Below are 24,122 nucleotides of genomic sequence, written 5' to 3' on the forward strand. Positions count from 1 at the left end.
GACTGTATCACCACTCACGCCACTCACCGATATCCAACAGCTTATCAGTCCACACGTTTAGTACCACTCAGCGCGGCTAACGTAGCCACTCTCTCTCTCACACTCTATTCTCTCCAGAAATACCAACAACAGAGCATCGCCAACGACTCCCCGTCCGAACGACGACGGCGGCGTCGATTTCGGTTCTCGCACTGTCTCAAGATAACTCAAGCGCCAGTCCGGCATCCACTTCGGTTTCGCGCGAACGGAAATTATCATCGTCGTCGCAACTTGCGAGTCGTGGGCACAACAGCGCCTGCTTTGCTTCGATATCGTACAAGAACGCTCGTCGTCGTCGTTTAGTGATCATTTCGTTTTCTTCTTGTTTCACATTTTATAGAGGAATTAGGGGTCAAAAGCCCGACGACGGCGGACGACGGGATGAAAAACGCGAACGCGTTGGTTGACGACGGACGACGGGTGTGATCGATGAAAAGAACCGGGTAAGATCGACCTGCGGCCGGCCACTGACTGCCGCCGTCACCAGGTGGAATGCTCTTCAGCAGAACCAAAGTGCCGAAGAAGAGTGTGCTTGTTGTTTCTTCAGAAAACAGGTTTTCGTTTTTTTTTGTTTGTTGATCTTTCATTTGTGTGCTGGGTGACTGGTACTACCTCGAAGAAGAAGGACGACAAAGATTGTACTCCCGAACGCGGTGGGATCGGATCAGAATCAAGTCTGCGAGACTTGCGCTGCGGCAATTGCGTCATTGTGTGTATGCAAGTTTCTGTTTGCAGTTACACACAAATAATTGCGCAGATTCCGAGTGCGGTTCGGTTGTCATTTGGGAATGAGATGGAAGTTCTGAGTGAAGGATGATAGTTGTGTACCTACGAACCTTGTAGATCATTCGATCCTCCTCGTCGCAGTATTTTTTTTATCTTAGACACGGACACAGGTGCGATTTATGCGACAGGCTTTTGCGAAGGTGAAAATCAATCCAATTAGTGCCGGCTTTTCAACTTTTTTTTGATTTCGCGGTACAACTCATCTTTCGTATGGTTCGATGAGAAAGGCCTTCGCATTGTGTACGTATGTGTTTGTGTTTGTGAATTTCAACAACTGTCTCTCTGTGGCTCCAGCGATCGAACATGACGCGATTCGGACATAGGGGTGTGAATTGTCAATTATCCTTTGATTTGAGACACCAGTAAGACCTAATGTGAATTTCAAAATAGGAAAAAAGCCGGCACTCAGCCGACGAGACAAGTGATTTAATTCGCGCCAAAAGTGAAACTGGGAAATGCTTTGATTAACTTACACAGATACGTGATCGATAAGCGATCGTCATAGTAGCCACAGTCGAACCAATATTTGGCAATTTTTAACCTCGAAATTCGAACGTTGGCAACAACCGTGAAGTAAATAAAGACAGAAGGATTGAAGAAAACGCAGAGAAAGAGAAGAAAAAAGCCGGCAGACGCTAACGATTTAGAAATGGTTCGTCACTGACAGATTTGATTAATTTGTTATTGTTTTTTTGTTTGTTCATTTAATTGTTAAGGTGATGCAAGGAAGTAAAGAAGAAACGAAAAATTTACTTATTGAGTTCTGCGCGGGAAAAAAGCTAAAGAAGAAAAGTGCCAAAACGAATCGGTTATAGCTGCTAGAGACAATCACACAAGTGCTGGTGCGTTCCGTGGGCATGCGCCTACTGTGTGGGTGTTTGGTAACTTTGTAGCTTTGACGTCGACGGTTCGTCGCCATGACATCCTACAACGAGCTGAACTTCGAGTGGTCCATACTCTGTGGGAAGGACTATCGAGACTGGGATCATTCAGGTATGTGATCGAGTGGGAATGTTTGTTTTCTTTTAAATTCATCCACAGACAATAGACGTCCATGTTGAGCGTTCGACTTGTGTGAAAATTAACCATCTTTTGAAATGACCTTAAATCCGTTGTTATTTTTCTCAACAAATTCAGAAAAACCAGTTTTGACAAGCCTTAGTCCGCATTTCGGAAAGTGAATGGCAAAAATCTCGGCCACGGCCGCCACGATCTATCAACACCGTACGGAATTGAATCACGACTTATGCACATAATCCAAACAATTAGAAGTCGCAAAAAATTTGCCATCCTCACCAATGCGCACGCTGGAGACCTTGATCAACCAAACTACCTTTTATGGATCACACGATCTACTCACGATCACCGATCAGAATTAATTATTACCTTCAACTGCTAAACGTACAGGTATTTTTGTTTCACCAATCAGTCACTAAAATCGAAAACCTCGAACACCAGCGCTCAAACGTTCCGTGGAATGCAGCTTCAAACCGCATGCCCGCTGACCGATCGCCCGCGATCGCCTATCTATTACCGACCGCAAAGTACCGTTAAAGACCCTGTTGCTATTATATGTGCGATGATCGTTGCGGTTAGGAGGTATTCGCCGGATTGGTCGGGCTTTCTTCTGGACACCACCTTAGCCGAAGGTGTCACACTACAACCCGCTTTGCCGCTAACATTTATTGCTTTTTTTCTTGGTGTGAGCCTGGTCCGGTCCGGTCTAGACGGGCGCAGCTGATTTTTTGGCCTAAATTCGAACGAGGCTTACACTGAACGTCCAGAAAGACGCGGGGGGGGGGGGGGGGGGGGGAGAGAAAATTGTTTTCGATAAATCTTCGACCGAAGGTCTCCATTTCACCTTTGGACCTGCACGATCGTCGTCGTCGTCGTCTCCTGTCCTGAATGGAAGGGAAATCCGATGATGCACGGGAACGAAGCGAGCAGGCTGGGCAGGCGTCATTTTATTAGTTAATGGGGGTCCCATTTGGCGGTGATTGTAGGTAATTTATAAAACAAGATTCATTAACCGATACCGGAACGGGGATGTCCTGTTTAATGGGTGAAACCGTTGGACAGCTTCAAATGTGGGTGAATAGATCGAAGGATATTAGCTAAGAGAAATTACTGTATTTTCTCAGGTTTAGCTTTTGGGGCTTTCAACACTTTTCTAAGATAAACTTCTATGACGTTACTACACACATCTTATACTTAGTGAAAAAATATTTTCAGTGTATGAATGTTCCTTCTTTATTTCATGAGCAGTTCATTCGTATTACACTGTATGTTGTATATACATGTATTATATTATAAAAATTGTCCCGAAAATGAGACAGGTTTTAATTTTAAGCACAATTTAGCAGCAGTTTCTGATTTGAATCTGGCTTAGCTTTGGCGATAAGTAAAAACGTTCTTATTTATGGATTTAAATTCAGGGAATTTGACAGTTGACGCAACTCGAAAAAATTTTGGTAGCACCCTCTCAGATTTTAATGAAACTTTCTGTACATGAGAACTTTGTCACAAAAAGCCACTTTGCATACTTTTTTTCAAAAATGATCTAGACTGTTTTTTGGAAAGGGTCAAACTTTTTTTACCAATTTATTTAAATGGCTTTAATCTAAAAATGACAAATCCTACAAAAAATGTTGGAGGAGTGACTTTTACAAAATTAGTAAATTTTTGGAACTAAACTAAATGGCCCCTTTGACCAAATGTCCCTTTTGACCAAAAGACATTTTCGGCTAAATAGCCTTTTCGGCTAAAAAACCCTTTTGTTTGAATGACCTTTTCGGCCAAATGACCACTTCGACCTAATGATCCTTCCGACCAAATGGCCCATTCGATTCAACTCAATAGTCCGTCGGCCAAATGCTTTTTTCCGTCATATTGCTTTTTAGACCAAATGAACCATTCACGGTTGAATAGTTATTTCGACTAAGCGACCCTTTTGGTCAAAAAATACTTTATGCCAAAAAATGTTTTAGACCAAATGGCACTTTCGGTCAAATGAGCATTTCGGTTAAATCACCATTTCCCACAAATGAGCACTTCGACCAAATGATCCGTTCAGCCTATTGAACCTTCCGACCAAATAACCCTTTCGCCTCAGTACTTTTCGGCCACATTATGAATACAGATTTCAACCATTTCCTTTCGGCGAAATGGCCCATTCGGTCAATTGGCTCCTCGTGGCTAAAAGATCATTTCTTACTAAATGACCATTTTGGCCCCATTGGTTTTCACTCCTACGACAAAACAACCTGGACAATTGGCAAATAGCTTTTTCGACCAAATGGAACTTTCGACCAAATATCTCTTTTTCGGTCAAATGATACTTTCATCCAAATGGCCCTTTCGGTCAAATGGTCTTTTAGGACAAATCCTTTCAGCCTAACGGCTCTTTAATACAAATGACCATTTTGACTAAATTACCATTTTGGCCAAATAACCGGTTCGATCAAATAACCCTTTTGGTCAAATTGACCCTTTTGGACAAATGATACTTCCGGTCAAATGGCCCTTTCAGAGAAATGGTCCTTTCGGCCTAATATCTATTTTGGCCCGGTAATGATTTCAACCAAATGGTTCTTTGGACTGAATAGTCCTTTCGGATAAATCTCCCTTTCGGTCAGAAGGCTCTCATTCAAATGGCTTTCATGAACAAATGACCCTTTCGACCGAATGGCCCTTTTAAGGCAAATTACTCGTTCGGACAAATGACCAATTCGGTCGATACGGACCATTTCAACCGTAGAACTCTCAGTCAAACGGTCCTTTCGGCCAAATGGTTTTTTCGGCAAATTCCTTTGGGTCAGATGACCCTTTTCGGTCAAATGATTACTTCGGCGAAACGGCCATTGCGGTGAAATGCCTCTATGCGGCTTAATGGTCATTTCGACCAAATGACAATCGTAACTAAATAACACTATCTGCCAAATGACCATTTCGACCAAATACTCAAATAACCTAGATAATTGACAAAACACTTTTGCGGCCAAATGGTTCTTTTGACAAAATATTTAGACTAAATGAACTTTTCGAACAACGACACACGACACCAAATGGCAAGATGACCCTTACGGTCAAATGATTCTTTCGTCTACACCTTTTCCGAACATGTCCTGCCGGCCAAATTGTCCCGTCGACCAAATTGTCCCGCCGGCCAAATTGACCCGTCGACCAAATTGTACCGTCGGCCAAATTGTCCCGTCGGCCAAATTGTCCTGTCGGCCAAATTGTCCCATCGGCCAAATTGTCCCGTCGGCCAAATTGTACCGTCGGCCAAATTGTCCCGTCGGCCAAATTGTCGGTCAAATTGCCCCATCGGCCAAATTGTTCTATCGGTGAAATTGTCCTGTCGGCCAAAAATTGTCCTATCGGCCAAAAATTGTCCTATCGGCCAAAAATTTTCCTATCGGCCAAAAATTGTCCTATCGGCCAAAAATTGTCCTATCGGCCAAAAATTGCCCTATCGGCCAAAAATTGTCCTATCGGCCAAAAATTGTCCTATCGGCCAAAAATTGTCCTATCGGCCAAAAATTGTCCTATCGGCCAAAAATTGTCCTATCGGCCAAAAATTGTCCTATCGGCCAAAAATTTTTCTATCGGCCAAAAATTGTCCTATCGGCCAAAAATTGTCCTATCGGCCAAAAATTGTCCTATCGGCCAAAAATTGTCCTATCGGCCAAAAATTGTCCTATCGCCCAAAAATTGTCCTATCGGCCAAAAATTGTCCTATCGGCCAAAAATTGTCCTATCGGCCAAAAATTGTCCTATCGGCCAAAAATTGTCCTATCGGCCAAAAATTGTCCTATCGGCCAAAAATTGTCCTATCGGCCAAAAATTGTCCTATCGGCCAAAAATTGTCCTATCGGCCAAAAATTGTCCTATCGGCCAAAAAATTGTCCTATCGGCCAAAAAATTGTCCTATCGGCCAAAAAATTGTCCTATCGGCCAAAAAATTGTCCTATCGGCCAAAAAATTGTCCTATCGGCCAAAAAATTGTCCTATCGGCCAAAAAATTGTCCTATCGGCCAAAAAATTGTCCTATCGGCCAAAAAATTGTCCTATCGGCCAAAAAATTGTCCTATCGGCCAAAAAATTGTCCTATCGGCCAAAAAATTGTCCTATCGGCCAAAAAATTGTCCTATCGGCCAAAAAATTGTCCTATCGGCCAAAAAATTGTCCTATCGGCCAAAAAATTGTCCTATCGGCCAAAAAATTGTCCTATCGGCCAAAAAATTGTCCTATCGGCCAAAAAATTGTCCTATCGGCCAAAAAATTGTCCTATCGGCCAAAAAATTGTCCTATCGGCCAAAAAATTGTCCTATCGGCCAAAAAATTGTCCTATCGGCCAAAAAATTGTCCTATCGGCCAAAAAATTGTCCTATCGGCCAAAAAATTGTCCTATCGGACAAAAAATTGTCCTATCGGACAAAAAATTGTCCTATCGGACAAAAAATTGTCCTATCGGCCAAAAAATTGTCCTATCGGCCAAAAAATTGTCCTATCGGCCAAAAAATTGTCCTATCGGCCAAAAAATTGTCCTATCGGCCAAAAAATTGTCCTATCGGCCAAAAAATTGTCCTATCGGCCAAAAAATTGTCCTATCGGCCAAAAAATTGTCCTATCGGCCAAAAAATTGTCCTATCGGCCAAAAAATTGTCCTATCGGCCAAAAAATTGTCCTATCGGCCAAAAAATTGTCCTATCGGCCAAAAAATTGTCCTATCGGCCAAAAAATTGTCCTATTGGCCAAAAAATTGTCCTATCGGCCAAAAAATTGTCCTATCGGCCAAAAAATTGTCCTATCGGCCAAAAAATTGTCCTATCGGCCAAAAAATTGTCCTATCGGCCAAAAATTGTACTATCGGCCAAAAAATTGTCCTATCGGCTAAAAATTGTCCTATCGGCCAAAAATTGTCCTATCGGCCAAAAATTGTCCTATCGGCTAAATTGTCCCGTCGGCCAAATTGTCCCGTCGGCCAAACTGTCCTTTCGGACAAATTGTCCGGCACTAAATTTGGCCGACAGGACAATTTGGCCGACAGAACAATTTGACCGACAGGACAATTTGGCCGACAGGACAATTTCGCCAACGGGACAATTTCGTCAACGGTATAATTTCGCTAACGGGACAATTGTCCGAGAGGACAGTTTGTCCGACAGGACAATTTGGCCGACGAAACAATTTGGCCGACGGGACAATTTGGCCGACGGGACTATTTGGCCGACGAGACAATTTGGCCGACGGGACAATTTCACCGGTAGAACAATTTGGCCGACGAGGCAATTTCACCGATAGAACAATTTGGCCGACAACACAATTTGGTCGGTAGGACAATTTCGCCGACGGGACAATTTCGCCGACGAGACAGTTTGGCCGACAGGACAATTTGGCCGACGGGACTATTTGGCCGACGAGACAATTTGGCCGACGGGACAATTTCACCGATAGAACAATTTGGCCAATTTCACCGATAGAACAATTTGGCCGACAGGACAATTTCGTCAACGGTATAATTTCGCTAACGGGACAATTTCACCGACAGGCCAAATTGTCCTGTCGGCCAAACTGTCTCGTCGGCGAAATTGTCCCGCCGGCGAAATTGTCCTACCGGCCAAATTGTGCTGTCGGTCAAATTGTTCTATCGGTGAAATTGCCTCGTCGGCCAAATTGTTCTACCGGTGAAATTGTCCGTCGGCCAAATTGTCCCGTCGGCCAAATTGTCCCGTCGGCCAAATTGTCCCGTCAGCCAAATTGTCCCGTCGGCCAAATTGTCCTGTCGTCCAAATTTAGTGCCGCTCGGATCGTTCGGATGTATAGTGTCGAATGTCCTCATCTCCATATCCATGTATCCATATCAAACAATAAAGACGCTTCCGCACTTTTGCCTCTACAAGGTTTTAGCACATTCATGAAATTCAGGTGAAATTCTTCGCCGACGAGCAACCAAGGAGGGAAGATAAGTGCCAAATATATTCATTTTGTTATCCCTCGAATTCATCTTTCAACTTCTCATATCTCTCGTCATTCCACTCCAGCTCTGGTTTTCTAAAATTTTGCACAGACCTGACGGAACGGTATTCGAAATATTTCAAAAGCCCGCCTGGATAAATTTAGAGCTTTAAGGTTAAAACCTCTATAATCGAAATAAAAAAAAAAAAAAAAAAAAAAAAAAAAAATTTAGAGCTGTGGTTTTGAAGCTAAAGCAAGCGAATGACATTGCTGGCGTTAGTCACCGATAAGAGTGGAGCGAGCTGCTGGAGTACCGGGTTGGTTGTTTTAAAGTCCTCCGAATGGCTTTTTCGGCCGAATTGTCTTTTTGTTGATGCAATGAGTTCGTCGTGATGTTAAGAGGGCCCTCTACAAATAACGTTTTTTTGGATTGTTAGAGAAACATTAATGCGAGTAGGATGATACTTTTTGGGTTCGAATAGTTTATTGATGAACTTTTAGCATTTTTTTGTGAATTTTTGTCCGATGTTGGGGCTTCTAAAAATGGGTCTTCACTGCACTCCTAGTAAAGGGGTAAATTCTTTGGTGCTTCGCAGACTCATGTGCAGCTAGTTAGATGATTCGTCAAACGTGACTTCATTATCATAAACGTGAGTAATAAAAAAAAGCCTCAAAATAACCAAAATCCACATCAATTGCGGTGAGGTAATCCAAAAAGTTGTTGGTCGTTCCAACAATCGATCACTCATCGTATTGTTCTAGTCACGTAACTGACCAGAAAATCGAAGTCACAGTCTTCCAGCGAACAAAAACTCTCCCAGTACTAATCTCTTTCACTCAATTTACACCTATTTTTCCACACTCCATTCCATTCACGAGCCGGGTTGAGACAACGGATGATGCCTTTGCATGAGAACAGTGAACCAATCAAATTTTATGCCTGTCGTCGATTAGGCGTAGAAATTTGATGGGACAGCGACATGTCGGTGGTAGCCGGCGGACAATGGGAACCACCAAACGAATCGTGAGGAGCGCTGCGTTGCTTACTCATCGTCGTTCCATCAGCCCAAAAAAACTGTGTATGATTGAGGTCTCGTTTCGATGAGAATGGGTCAGCTTGACGGACATCACGTTGTGAATGCCTAAAAAAAATAGTCTGGCAACAAACAACAAAGTCGGTTACGATGATAACGTGAGGAGGATGATTTCGTTTTTGGGTCCTAGTCAGGGTAGGTTTTGAGTGAACAATGAAAGCAGCTTTTCTTGATTGACAGTGTAAAAAATAGTATTTTACTAGAACTCTACATTGTTCTGTTTGTTTGTGAACTCAATGACCAGCTAAAATGACGCGTGCCAATCGGAGACTGGCTCACGCTAACCAGCTGGCTCGTCTTGTCACTCTGCTGAGAAAAAAAAATCATCCTCGAAATCGAAACCCCAAACCCTCCGTCATTATCTGTTTCCTCATTGGCACCTGCACCAGTGTAAGTACCTCACCGACTTTGATCGTCCGACAGCTGCTCTACCAGCTGGTCTGGTAGTTTACCACCGCCTTTCTACATCACTATTTATCCGCAAATTTGTGCGATCGTTGGCACATCGCAGTACCGAAGCACGGACGGTGGTGGTAACCTTCAGCCGCCGTTTTCTACTGTTGCCAAATGTGCGCGGTACTAACTGGTAAACCTACAACCAACAGGCCAGCAAAACAAAACATCAGCAAAAAAAACGAAGAGAACTTACGTCGGTTTGAGTCCTTCGAGGGTAAACAGCCGCTGCAGGCGGTGGTGGTCAGTTGGGTTGGCCACCGTTTTCAAAGACATACTGGGTGTGGTCGGGTTGTTGATTCTCTGTTCTCTATGAATATTCACTAAACGGATCTCCGGTAGCGGTAAAATAAGGTTCAAACTGTGACTTGAGTAAATAACTGAATCCACACAATTTAAACAAGTTTTAGCCAGTTTTCAAGTGTTGAATTTATGATTTTAATCCACCAGAATTGACAGTAGAACAGCGGAGAGATTCGCAAATTTCGAACAATCAAAACAAAACATAATTTCAGCGCCTACTGTGGCACACTTTTCCTACATACCATCTCCCGAAGAAGGCAAGAACCGGAAAAGGCAACGAAATCCAATCACAAAATTCCATACGAATAGAAACCGTCAAACTCTGCATGCGAACGTTATCATCCCTTTGCAGCTTTGTACGTACCACCACCCGATTTAATCCGACGATGGACAACACGATCGCAATTAGTGGCGGATCGCCGTCTAAGGCCTTCGGAGATCACCGAGCGAGCACGCTCGCGCCCAATCTGGGCGAGCTGACCCAGTTTTCAATCAGTCCGGAAATGTGATGCCGATGAATATTGCTCCTGCTGCTGCTGCTTCTACCACCGCCCAGCAGCTAATCGATCGATCGATGTTCCACTGCACATTTCCAATCTTTCAAAACCTGGCTGGGCGAGTGAGGAATTCCGCATCGATCCACCTACACGCTCGAACCCGATATATCCGCACACACAAACAATCAATCCATCTCAGCTGCGCGTCTCCGTGATCCTCTGCCAGCTGGAAAGAAGTAGAGTCAATCTCCGTATTTTTTTGTATCTTTTCACTCGCAACCGATGATCATGCGATAAATTGATCAATCCATTGGTGGTGCGCTGCACCGGCCGCCTTCCATCCAATGCAGATCATAAATAGCTACACACCCAACCTGCAACAGAACCGAAACAACTGCTGGTGTGTCGGTATCGGTATCGCATCCAGCCAGCCAGCCAGCGCCGAAGATTGATCGACTGACTGTCTTTCAAATCTCTCTCTCTCTCTCTCTCTGAGATACGACGAGGGGAGGTCGCGCCGGATTTGATTACTACACACACCCCCATACGCGATGCGTAGTGTGCCACGCCGCCGCAGCCGACTTTGCGCAGTGTGCCGTGAAAAGTTGGGCATCGTTCGCACGGTGATCCCAAATTGGAAATAAAATATTATCTGCCTTTCGATGATGTTTTCGTGATTAGGTGTCTTCGGGAAAGTTCTATCAAATTGTATTGCGCTAATGTTGGCATAAGTGCCCTAAACTTCCTTATGTTGGAATTATTACTTTTGCATTTTTTAAAATAAATAATTAGAAAATAATGTTCTTCTAAAACTCTATTTAAAATGTCATTTTAAGGAACTTTGCTGAAGACAGAGATTGTCTATATATTTATCCAGGCGAAACGTATCTGTCCAATTTCCTTTAACGCTACCCAAGGAAAAACACCATTCTGAAGATATAAACAAGTGCCTTGTATCGATATCTAATTTCATCCAGTCACTTGGAAAGTTTCAAATAGGCGGCGAAAAAAACTCTTAGTGTCTTCAGCAAAGTTCCTTGAGATGATATTTTTCCTAAAATTAACAAAAAACAAAGACGCTAATCCTACATATGAACTCGCTGAATAAATTAATTTTATACTATCAGATGGACATACCATTGATATGTCAATGTCAAAAGTAGGATCTTTTCTTGCCAAGAAACTTTTCCGAAGACACTACGTAGTTACAAATTAAATTTTGCAAGATAATTATTTTTAACCAGCTCGTCACAGTTCTGGACCACTGTGTTGTTCGCCTCCGCGCCCGCTAGGTTTGACGGGTTTTGATGGGCGCGATCACGGAATCGAAAATTTATCCGATCTAAATAGTCAAATATGCGAAACACTCAGCTCCTCAGCACGGAATGCTTGTCACCTTGCCAACCCACTCTTAGACTGAACCACACCTAGCTAGGTCACATTCTCAATATATGGTTTGATTTGGGGGTATTTCTTCCATTATTCATTAACGTCACGAACTCGCTGCATCAACTGTTCGAGCAATGAAATGAGCTACTCTAAGTGCATTGAAATGAATACTAGCATTTTTTTCGCTCATTGTGAAATGAAGATAAACAGGTGAGAACTTTAGGCGAAGGGCACGAAAAAGGAGGTTTTGTGGTCACCTCTGAATATAATTGGAACTTGTCATCTGAGAGACTTGTGAAACCGCCCTTGGATTATGTCACACAAAATTGCCCAAAATTGATTATAGCTCCGCACAAAACCATTTAACTGAAAGGGATATCACGTCAAAAAATTTATTCGACCAACAGGACCATTTGACCGAAGGATCCATTTGGCAGAAAGGATACTTTTATCGAAAAGGTCATTTGACCATTGTTGTCATTTGGATGAAATTTCCGTTTGGTCGAATGGGCCATTTGACCGAAAGAGTAATTTTATCGAAAGCATTCTTCGGCTAAAACGTTCATGTGGTTCAAATGGCCATTTGACAGAAAGGATCATTTGGGCAAAACCGTTATTAGTTTGAAATGTTTTTTCGAACAAATAAGCCATTCGGTCGAAAGGGATATTAGGTCTAAAACCCATTTGACCGAATTAGTAATTTGACCTAAAGAGCAATTTGACCGAATGGGCAATTTTGCAAAAAGAAGCCATTTGACCGAAAGTAGTTTTGTCGGAAGGGCCATTTGACAGCGATTCCTATGTGGTGGAATTGGTCATTTGATCGAAAGTGTTATTTAGCCGCAAGGGTAATTTATGCCAGAAAATCCATTTATCCGATAGGGCCATCTGGCCGTAAAATCTCTTTCTTTGGGCCAAACCAAAACCATTTTATTAAAATTTGGCCATTTGGCTAAAATTTCCGTTTAATTGAAAGGGCCATTTGATCAAAAGGGTTAGTCGACCAAAGGAGTTTTTTAACTGAAAGGGTAATTTTGTTGTAGGCTATTTGACTGAACTTGTCATTTGACCGAAAAGAGAGGGCAATTTGGCTGAATCTGCCATTTGATTAAAATGGTCATTTGATCAAAAGCGGTTTTTGGATAACAGGGTAATTTGGTTGAAATGAAGTCATTCGGCCGAAAAAAGCCATTTTACCGAAAAGGATCCATTTAGTAGAAAAAAACCATTTGGCCGAAAAAGAGCCATATGATCGAAAAGGAGCCATTGGGCCGAAAAGGAGTCATTTGGCCGAAAAGGATTCATTTGGTCGAAAAGAAGCCATTTAGCCGAGAAGGATCCATTTGGCCGAAAAGGAGCCACGTGGCCAAAAAGGACTCATTCAGCCGAAAGGGAGCCATTTGGTCGAAAAGAAGCCATTTGGCCGAAAAGAATCCATTTGCCGAAAAGGAGTTATTTAGTCGAAGAGGACCCATTTGACCGAAAAGTAGCCATTTGGCAGAAAATAGCCATTTGACCGAAAAGGCCATTTGGCCGACAAGTAGCTATTTGGCTGAAAAGGCCATTTGACCGAAAAGTAGCAATTTGACCGGAACGGCCATTTGGCCAAAAAGCAGCCATTTAGCCAAAAAGGAGCCATTTAGCTGAAAAGAAGCCTTTTGGCCGAAAATCAAAAGGGTTAGTCGACCAAAGGATTTTTTTAACTGAAAGGGTAATTTTGTTGTAGGCTATTTGACTGAACTTGTCATTTGACCGAAAAGAGAGGGCAATTTGGCTGAATCTGCCATTTGATTAAAATGGTCATTTGATCAAAAGCGGTTTTTGGATAACAGGGTTATTTGGTTGAAATGAAGTCATTCGGCCGAAAAGGGGCCATTTGTCCAAAAAGGAACCGTTTCGCCGAAACGGAGCGATTTGGCCGAAAAAGAGCCATTTGGACGAAAAGAAGCCATTTGACCAAAAAGGAGTCATTTGGCCGAAAAGGACCTATTTGTCTGAAAAAGAGCTATTTGGCCGAAAAGGAGCCATTTGACCGAAAAGACGCCATTTGACCGAAAAAAGCCATTTTACCGAAAAGGATCCATTTAGTAGAAAAGTCATTTGGCCGAAAAAGAGCCATTTGGACGAAAAGAAGCCATTTGACCGAAAAGGAGTCATTTGGCCGAAAAGGACCTATTTGTCTGAAAAAGAGCTATTTGGCCGAAAAGGAGCCATTTGACCGAAAAGACGCCATTTGACCGAAAAAAGCCATTTTACCGAAAAGGATCCATTTAGTAGAAAAGTCATTTGGCCGAAAAAGAGCCATATGATCGAAAAGGAGCCATTTGGCCAAAAAGGAGTCATTTGGCCGAAAAAGATTCATTTGGTCGAAAAGAAGCCATTTAGCCGAGAAGGATCCATTTGGCCGAAAAGGAGCCACGTGGCCAAAAAGGACTCATTCAGCCGAAAGGGAGCCATTTGGTCGAAAAGAAGCCATTTGGCCGAAAAGAATCCATTTGCCGAAAAGGAGTTATTTAGTCGAAGAGGACCCATTTGACCGAAAAGTAGCCATTTGGCAGAAAATAGCCATTTGACCGAAAAGGCCATTTGGACGAAAAGTAGCTATTTGGCCGAAAAGTAGCAATTTGACCGGAACGGCCATTTGGCCAAAAAGCAGCCATTTACCCAAAAAGGAGCCATTTAGCTGAAAAGAAGCCTTTTGGCCGAAAAGTGACCATTTGGCTAAAAAGTAGCAATTTGACCGAAAGTAGCCATTTGGCCGAAAAGTAATTATTTGGTCGAATAGACCATTTGTCCGAGGACCTGCTGAAAAGGAGCCATTTGATTGAAAGAAACCATTTTGCTGTAAAGACTTGTCTGAAAATGCCATTTAGTCGAAAAGTAGCCATTTGGCCGAAAAGGCCATTTGGCCGGAAAGCAGCCATTTGGCCGAAAAGTGACCATTTGGTCGAAAAGTAGCCATTTGGTCGAAAAGTAGCCACTTGGCCGAAAAGTAGCCATTTGGCCGAAAGGTAGCCATTTGGCCGAAAAGTAGACATTTGGCTGAAAAGTAGCCATTTGGCCGAAAAGACTATTTCACCGAAAGGGATATGAAGGCGAATAACCTATTTAATCGAAAGCACTATCGCCAACACAATCTTAGCCACCGATGAATCCGTCTTCGCTATGTTAGCTCTCTTTCCCGTTCTTACCAGTACAGAGTAGTTGTAAGAACGGGAAATTGAAATTGGGGCCATATTTGGATTTTCATCGTTTTTAGAAAAAGGTATATGAGGAACATATAAAGAAGATGGCGACTTCTCGGCATATCCCAAACTGAAACATTGGATGGTCGACCTCGGGTCCGAAAGGGAACCTTTTTACTAAGACCTGCCATCACAGTATCCGTACCCGTTTGCATACTCAGACAACGTGCTCGATGTCGTGATAGCCCTCGTCACAAGCGCAAAAGCTACTCTGTAAACCCAATACAATAAACCATTTGCGATGACCCAATTCTCGAGACGGAATACAATCATTTTCTTCAACATATTTCGGATACAGGACAGCATTTGATCGGCCGATACGAGTTGTGCTCGGAGGCTGGTTTTCCTAGAAGGCGATGATCATCATTTAGAACGCATCGGCTAAACTTAACGAGCGCCTCTTCGCATAGTCAGGCGGGTTCTTCAACAAGTTGAATTTGATCCTGTCTGTCCTCCGGTATGTTATTGTTGTATGTCCTCCGGTATGTTATTGTTGTAATATTTCTGCGTCTGGGTAGAATTCGGACATATCTTCTTGGCTTGGTTTTAAGAATCCATTCTCTTCTTGGTACGGTTACGCATCTGTCGAGTAATACCCCAAAGAATGCTTTTCGATGTTTCTCTTGTTAACCCGTCAACGAACCGGCGCCAATAGCTGCGTTTTTTTTTGCTTTCATATAATTCTTGTCTGTTATAACGTTATAATTATAATTGTCTGTTATAACGTTGCGTAATATTTGATACTGTCTGGTGCTCCATCTTTCAGGGAGGTTTTGTACGTTAAGGACGTTCCCCACACAAGTCTGGGCACTCCGGAGCTCTAGAGTGGATTAGATTTTTTTTCGGATATCGATCGCGTCTATTTCTTCCATTTTGAAAATGATAACGTTCAAATTATCGCAAAGGTCTTGGAGCCGCTGTGCAACTGCCCATCTTAAACTGTTTAGTAAAATGTTGATGGAATCATGTTGCAGGTCGATACTTCTGCAATTACGAAGTATACGATCGATGCAAGGAGGGGCTATATAAAAATAGGGGAAAGGGTCAAAATCTAGAAAGAAAAGTTATCAGAAAACTTTTACGGGGCATTATTGAAAGCTGTCAGGTCGTCATTCGACCTAATAACCCTCTCTGTCAAATGAACAAAAGAGCCATTTAAAATAGTTATTTGGTCGAAATGGTCATTATGCCGAACGGGATCTCAAGTCGAAAAACTTGTTTAGCCAAAATTGCTATTTCACCGAGAGGGTCATTTGGTCGAAATAGTAATTTAGTTAAAATGGTTCTTTGGCGAAAGGGTCATTTGGCCGAAAAAGTTGGTTTGACGTAAACCAAAGGATGATGAAATGACAAATTGGTCATTTAGTCAAAAGGAGCATTTGATCGAAAGGGAGTAACGTCGAAAAATCCATTTGGCAGAAAGGACAATTTGTCCCAAGGAGCCATTTGCTCGTAAGAGCGTTGGGGTGGAAAAGGTTAATTTTGTCATTTTACCGAAAGGGTTATTTGATCGGAAGGGTCATTTGGCCAAAACAGCATTTTGGTGGACAACCATGTCGCAATTGATGCAAAGACAATTTAAATGAAAAGGATATTTGGTCGAAAACCCCAATTAACCTAAAGAGTGATATAACGAAAATTGTAATTTGATCGAGATGGACATTTGGCCGAAAGTGATATTAAGTTGAATAATCTATTTGAGCGAAAGGGCAAGCTATTTGGCCTAAAAGAATTTTTTTAAAAGGTCCTTTGATCGAAATGGTGATTTGACAGAAAGGGTAATTTTGTCGAAACGGCCATTTTGCCGAAATTGCTATTTGAAAGGGTCATTTGTCACATTTGTCTACAATCTTTACAGATTGGCAGGGCAAAAACCATATTTTATTTAGATTTAACGATTGGTTCTAGAGTTCGATACCACTGTTTACATTGCCGACAAAGTAATTTAAGCAGCCGATAATTTTGTCTTCGCCAACTATCTACACCATTCCCTAGCGGAAAATTAAAGGGCTCCTCGGATCGTAGTCATCATCTTCTTGAGCTCTTTGTACACGTCATTCCTTTTCTACCTTCGCTAGTTTTGCTACTTTGGGAAATGCGATGTACTGCTGCCCTTCCTTGAAGTGCAGTAAAACACTTCAGGTTGGGCGGATGCCGCCCAACTGTTTGCAGTAGAGGAAGTTCACGCCCCGCGCTAAAAAACAGGTGAACAGGTTAACGAACTTTGTCAACATAATTAGGTACAGAAAACTCGACGTAGGTTATCCGAAGCGAGTCTGCCGTAGAGTAAACAGTCTTACTCTCCTCGATTTTTGCTGAATGCAATTGCTTGCAATAGACAATCTTTACCTGGTGAAGTGACGGGTCGTAGACGCAGCCAACGTCGTACTTCAACAGTACTTCACACTTTAGACCCGGTTCAGATATCACACCATCAATCTCAACTACCCTTACGGATACGTAGATGCGATGGTCCCGAGTAAAACGCTCACAGCAAGCCATCTCGTTAGGCTGTTCATACAAACAGGTAGACAAAGCTTGTCTTGAAAGATATAGGTAGGAAAAGAAGCTCAGCCGAAGGCTATCCGAAACAAGCCTGATGGAGAGTAAGTAGTCGTACTTTCCTCTAGTTCTATTGAATGCAGTCGCTTACAATATAAAAGCTTGATCTGGTGAAGTGAAGCATCTATGAAGCAGCCAACCTCGTACTTCAACTGATCTGCGTACTTCAGACCCGGTTCGAAGATAACACCATCAATCTCCACTACCCTAGCGGGTACGTAGACGCGATAGTCTCCGAAGGTTCAAAATTCAAAACGACCCATAACACATGCTTTGTTCTTCATAGAAGGTTTAAGTACATAAGAGTTGATCAATAAAATATTCATATTGAGAGTTTAATATAACTCTTCTTTTGAAGACAAAAATTGAGTTCCGATATTCTACTAAAGGGCCTCAGTACCGTGCTACCGTCTTCCGATAAAAAGAGTCGGTATTGAGAACCTTAATTACAACCCAGGATCCGAGAATGTAGTTCCCATGTTTTGCCTCAATTCAACATACATGTTTATTTCTTGCAATATCAGCATCATCAAGCAGAGTGGAACCGCCTCTACTATCAACATTCTTCCAACGCCCAACCGCTTCACATCCCGAGTACTACTTTACTTGCTCAATTTTAACAATACACTAAAACCTTTAAAGGAAGGCATTCAAAACCACTCGTCTCTTTCCCTCGTCTATGTATTTTTTATTAGGTTGTCAGTACAGCATGTATTTTCAACCCCTTAATTGCTCCCCTAGCCGCGCACCACTGACCATCGCTTTTCTCCACTGGCGCGCGCGAGTATCATCACCCAGGAATGCGCTTGCGATCGGGATCCGCATCTCCCAGCGCGACGCGATGTTTATTGTTTGTTTGGTCCCATTTCAAGCGACGGCGCGGCCAGATAAGATTAATAAGCAATGCCTGGCCTGGTCGGTTGGCCATCCCAGCTACAAAGCGATAGCAAACGCGCGAGCTCCACCACGCTATGACATTAGGGTTAATTGACTATCGGAACACGGTATCGTATGTTGTAGAGTAGGCTGTGTAAGCATCAGGTATGCACAGGTAGTTTTGCGGAGTGCTCTGGACTGGGCCACACGCCATGGCTGCGCCTCGCTCTCTCTCTCTCTCTCTCTCTATTCATCTCTGCTGATATCGGATTGTGGGGATTGGGTGCTTGTTCGCGTTCGGGGTAATCTAGATCTCTGGTGAAAGGGGGCGCCGATTTGCTGGGCAGGGTCCACATTTTTGCGCGGAAAGTTTTTTTTTCTTCCTGCGAGTAGGTTGCACATTCCCTTGTTTGGGTTACTTTGATTACTTTGCGGGTACATGTATATAGAAATCAGGTTATTTCAGATACACCCAAAATTCGACGGTTTACTTTGAAGTACATTTCGGTAACATTTTATGAAAACTAAATGTTGTTATTACAAGCAAAAATAATCAATTTTTAATTTCTAAATGAACTTGACATAGTGTTTGAACATTATATCTCAATAATTCAAAATACTAGGTTCCCCAAATTTTTTCGTACCAAGAGCAACGAACCCCAATTAATTGAAGAACAGTTAAATAAAACAAAAACAACTTGTACCAAGTTGTCTGACAATCAAAATTATTCAATTAACCACTAATGTACTATCATAATTCCTCCTCTATCTTCCGTATCCCCCAAACTACCACTTCACGCAAAATTAATCGACTCTAATTGAATTAAATCCACTCGTAAAACGACGACCGAAAGCCCATTTTCCCATTTTCCATTTATTTGGTTGCACTTTTGTTTCCATTTGCGCCGCCAACCGTGCGCACAGGCAAAAGTTGCATTTATTGTTTCATTATCATCATTTCTGCACGCTCGTCCACATTGCGCATTGCAACCCCCCCGTTCGAGCCACTGCCATCGGAACACCGGCACTGGCCCCGGTCGGGCTTTTGTAATAATGGAAAATGCACCGCTTATTAGTGTTGTTATTGTTTTTTTTCTATCGTTCAAGTACTGATTCGGTTTCTTTTAGTGCACTTGAATCGGAAGAAATAGTTTTTTTAATGACCAATCGAATTCGAATGCACTTGTAAGTACTTACCAAGTGATATGGCGGTCAGTGTGGTTGCCTGCGCGTCATACATCATTTTTAAACAGTAACGAACAAAACAGTAGGAGCACTTGATAAAAATGTAAGATTTGTCGTTTTTATTTTGGGTGACTCCACTCATTTACGTTCGTTCTTGATTTTCGGCACTGGCTTGAATTAATCTATATCGCATTATTTTTCTTGCCGCCAAGTTGGCAACGCTCATAGGCGCATCATCATTAGCGTCCGCCGCTAGATGGCAGTAACTAAATCACGCCACCAGCCTTCCATCTGGTATGTTGTTGCAAATCCTAGCTTGTGAAAAGTTTCCTTGTTGCTTCCTTTTCCACGGACAGCCAGCCAAACAGAATGGAAAGTAATCGCAGGTTCACACGGAACCACTCGTGAACGGTGTTTGGTGTGCGTCGGTGGTCCTCCGCGAAACTAGGTGCTACAGTTACCATCTCATAAATTATGCTCTTGTTTATGTTTCACTGGACTCGCCGCCGCTCAATCGATTAGAGTAGATTTTATCTCTCTTTCTCTCCCTTTCTGTCACAACAGATCGGTGGTTCCATAGAATAACCAACCGGAATAAATCAATGTTTGACTATCCCGCTTCCGCATTTTTCCCCACTTCGCGCACATTGTTCAAAACATATTTTGGCATAAATTATGCCCCCTTCTAATAGTTAGTGGTCAATTACAACAGAAGAAAGAAGAAGAAAAAACAGCCAGCTTTCTCGCCGAATCGCACTATCACAAATCCCTTCTATGGTCGTTTCGCTTCACCGGAGTCTGTCTGATGTATGGTTTAGGGCACCTTTCTAATATCCCCGCGCGATAGCGTCCCCTAAACCCCTCTTCCCGTTCCTCCTGAGTCGACCGAAAGCCTAATCTGATTTTCATATCAGCCCTCGCATGACCGGAGCGGAGCGACCCGAACCCGAACCTTCTCGAAAGCTGCGCGAAATGATAAATCAACGAGTCACCTTCGCTCGCCGTTGCCCGTCGCAACCACCGCCGCCTGCTGTGATTGTCGATGGATGCAAAAAAAAACCGTTTTCGATAACTTTGTTGTCGAGTGTATTAAATATCTGTCAGCATTACGGAGAAAGGTGCAAACTGTTCGATGTTGAATCATTGCGCTTATGTTTTCTGAATTATGAAGTGGTTAAAAAGTCGTGGGAGATTACAAGTAACCCTGTCTTGGTCCAGTGATACCAAGGTAAGGTGTTGATTTCATAGCTTTAGTTACTGAATGTTCCAACCCAGGAAGAAGCTTCTCATGTCAGTAGGATCGTTGCACAAGGTTAGTAAGTGTTACGTTGAAAATATCGTAAGAATCAGTTTCGATAAACATAAGAGAGCAGTGTGAAAAATATTGAATAATGGAAATTTAAATATCACAAAAACGTACTTTAAGATTAGAAAATTTAAACAACCTAAAGATAAAAATTCCAGAATCTTGATTTCTTTGGAATATGAGAAAAAAAACATTTTGTAAAATTTTCATTTGATGTTATGAATGGAACTTTTTTCTTGGTTTATTTTGAATATCCTTTATTTGACACGACAAGGTACGCGAGTTTAACGGAGCCGGTTGGTCCGTCACATTTAAATCAGTAATTAGTAATTAGTAAAAAGAAAAAACGAACGACGTTTATTTATCGGACTATGCACGTGGAACGCAATGTACAATGACTCATGTAATTTTAGCAGGAATTTTAACATTTTACTAAAACTAAACTTTGCTGTAAAATATGTTGTGGAAACATATTGTATTTTGAGCAGCTAGGGTGATTTTAATTTTGGCAAGATCTAAAATTGAACTATTTAACGGTTCGAGAGCTAGAGCATTTCGAGGGAGTCAGTTTCCTGCACATAGGCGGTAATATGGTTTTTGGCGTCTTTTCACGTTGCTCGGGGTCGCAAACTCTATTCGCTGGGACCCTGTTTCTACTCCAACACATTCCGCGGAACAACTGGTGAGGTGCCGTGGTCGGTCAGGCGATTCCCATGGGGACTGGCTTTTTTTATTTTGACTATAGAGGTTTTAACCTTAGGGTCATTCGCCTCTTTTCGGGTTAGAGCTCTTTTGGAAAATTCTCTAACCCTATGTGCGGGGTTGGGAATCGAACCCAGGTGAACTGCGTACAAGGCAATCGATTTACCAACTACACTATGTCCGTCCCCAGCCTGGCGTCCTGTTCGCTGGCGTCCCGACGACCCGAGCCCAGCGCTACGTCGCGTACTATTCAATTAGTCCCCGTCCCCTGGTGGATCCTGTCGACTCCTACGAAAAGCTCCCCGGCGCCGGCATTTCTCTCGAACTCGATTCGTTACTTCCTTTGCAGCTCTCAAAGTATTCTCGCTACTCTGTTGGCAGTGTCCCAGGTTTGTTCGTCTTGGCATATCTCTTTGGGGATATTGTCGACTGTCACGTCGGGTATATTTTTTTGAACTTTCTCGGACCTAGGGCATTCGAAGATCACGTGTTCCGGCGTCTCTTGCACATCTTTAACATACTCCGAACAAAGGAATTACGAAGCATGTCCAAACCGATGCAGGTACAGGGGTTATATGGGGTTTTCTTTTTCAAACTAGCAAAAATACATTCACGCTAGCACACGCGACAAGCACGTTAACGTACAAACGCTTGATCTCTTTGCGATCATCCTCGTGCACTAGAGTGACAAGAAAAAATGACCCCTATCGGCCCACCTCTGACTCGATTTCTAGTCACACCAGGAGTACTTGCTCCAAATTTGAAGCAAATCGGACAAGTCTAGCTACTGAACTGACGTGCCTGAAGTTTGAATGGGATTTTTCGACAATTTACATGGAGAAAACCCACAAATTCGCATTTTTGCCGCTAGGTGGCACTGCATACATCGTATTATCACTGTAACTGAAAATAAGAAAGATAATTTAATTGTCTACAACTTTGTCGAAGACTGCTAGTCAATCCGGCTTTGTTAAAAGAAGTTTTTAAACTTTTAACGAAGTGATGTCTGAGTCAGTTTTGTATGGGGCCTAGCAGTGCAAGGTTGTGTATCAGTACTCGATTCCCACGAACTACACATTTCGTGAAATAATCGATAGGTTTAGCCCAAAAGTATATTCAGAAGAATTATAACACATAATACGAGTAATGTTGAAAATTTTTAGTTCCAACTGTGACCGCATAGAGGGCGCCAACACTAACTTTTCATAGAAGAGAGATATAATATCAAGATGTTCGGAAGAATAATCGCAAAATGCCTGTTCTACAACTTTGTGGAAGACACCCAGTTTCTATATCTTTCCGTTGAAAAGTTAGTGTTGGCACCCTCTATGCGGTAAAATGTGGAACTAAAATGTTCCAACCAACACATGGCTCGTATTATTTACTACGATTCTTCTGAACTAAATATAGAGCTAAATCTTACGGTTATTTCACAAAAATGTGTAGTTCGCGCGAATCGAGTACTGATACACAACCATGCACTGCTAGGCCCCATGCAAAACTGACCCAGACATCACTTCGTTAAAAGTTTAATAACTTGTTTTAACAAAGCCGAATTCACAAGCAGTCTTCAGCAAAGCGAGATCATGAATCACGTCACGTCCGGAAATATTTACCCTTCATTCTAGCAACTTAGGTCCATACATTCAGTTGGACCAATCAAAAACTAAAGCGCATGTTCACTAGACCACACGTTCTACTGCGACATGACTGGGAACTCTAGTGATATGGAAGAACCCACTTTCTTCTAGAATCTGAATCGTACACGACAAAATAAGTATCAGATTCACGGTCCGCGCGCCATCATTCTAGAACACACGCGAATATGCGAAAAGCGCACGGTTATAAAATAGAATTTATACACGCGAAGTTACATACACGTTAGCACACGCGACATACAAACGCACACGCGATCGAACACGTTAACGTACAAATGCTCGAGCCGTTCGTGATGATACACGCGATCGCGAGTCCCTGCGCCCGCACATACCTGAACCGTACAATGGATATCACATTCAGAATCGCGGCCCGCTACAATTGGCCTAAAGCAGTGTTTTAGTGGGCGCCATTCGCCTGTCTCGTCTGCAAATTGTAGTACGTGATTCTGACGGGGAGCCCTTCCGAGAACCTAGCTCTGCAGCTCCAGTAGGACAACTCTCGAAAAAAAAATATTGCCGTTATTTTTAAGTTGCGATTGACAGCCCATGTGAACATGGGCTAGAATGAACTAATCTTGTCGAGATCTGCGTTCAATATGTTTACAACAATTTGATTTAATTCGGTTATTCTCGCATCGTAATGACCACGGAACGGGAGTAAGTTTTAAAAGTTTCGTTGAATCATAACTATATTGAAAATTAGTCAAAATCTGCACCTTTTGAGTCACGAAGAAACTTAGTTGCCTGCACAACAGCACATATTTATTGTTGGTGTGAAATAGTTGTTGAAATAAAAATTGCCACTTGGGTGACCGTTCATTTCTAAATAAAACTCATACCGATGATGATTTTGACTATTTTGTGGTACCGGCATCTTGCTTTACAAAATGGTGCCAATCAATGTCCGTATCTGCCGACCATCCACTCGCAAATGACTTCCATATTGATGATAGTCTTCACTGTTTTGTGGAAACCGGAAGCCGCCATCTTGGTTTTCAAAATGGCGTCAATCATCAATTTCCGTTTTCTACTGATCACCACATTTCAAATGCCACCCATACTGACAA

General features: G+C 42.5%; 1 protein-coding gene across 2 annotated transcripts in view; it reads left to right on the top strand.

Annotated features, from left to right (window-relative positions):
• Positions 1-234: 234 nt before the first annotated feature.
• The window catches only part of LOC131688709 (uncharacterized), a 202,652-nt gene continuing 178,764 nt past the window's right edge, over positions 235-24,122 (top strand). The window contains exons 1-2 of one of the 2 annotated variants that reach the window (XM_058973184.1): positions 235-593; positions 1,542-1,818. In XM_058973184.1, the coding sequence (XP_058829167.1) occupies positions 1,743-1,818 (76 nt within the window). In that variant the 5' untranslated portion in view covers positions 235-593; positions 1,542-1,742. The remainder of the gene's footprint in view (positions 594-1,541; positions 1,819-24,122) is intronic. The other variant, XM_058973175.1, reaches the window with a different exon arrangement.

Source organism: Topomyia yanbarensis, chromosome 1 (genome assembly GCF_030247195.1).
Source record: "Topomyia yanbarensis strain Yona2022 chromosome 1, ASM3024719v1, whole genome shotgun sequence".
Taxonomy (NCBI): domain Eukaryota; kingdom Metazoa; phylum Arthropoda; class Insecta; order Diptera; family Culicidae; genus Topomyia; species Topomyia yanbarensis.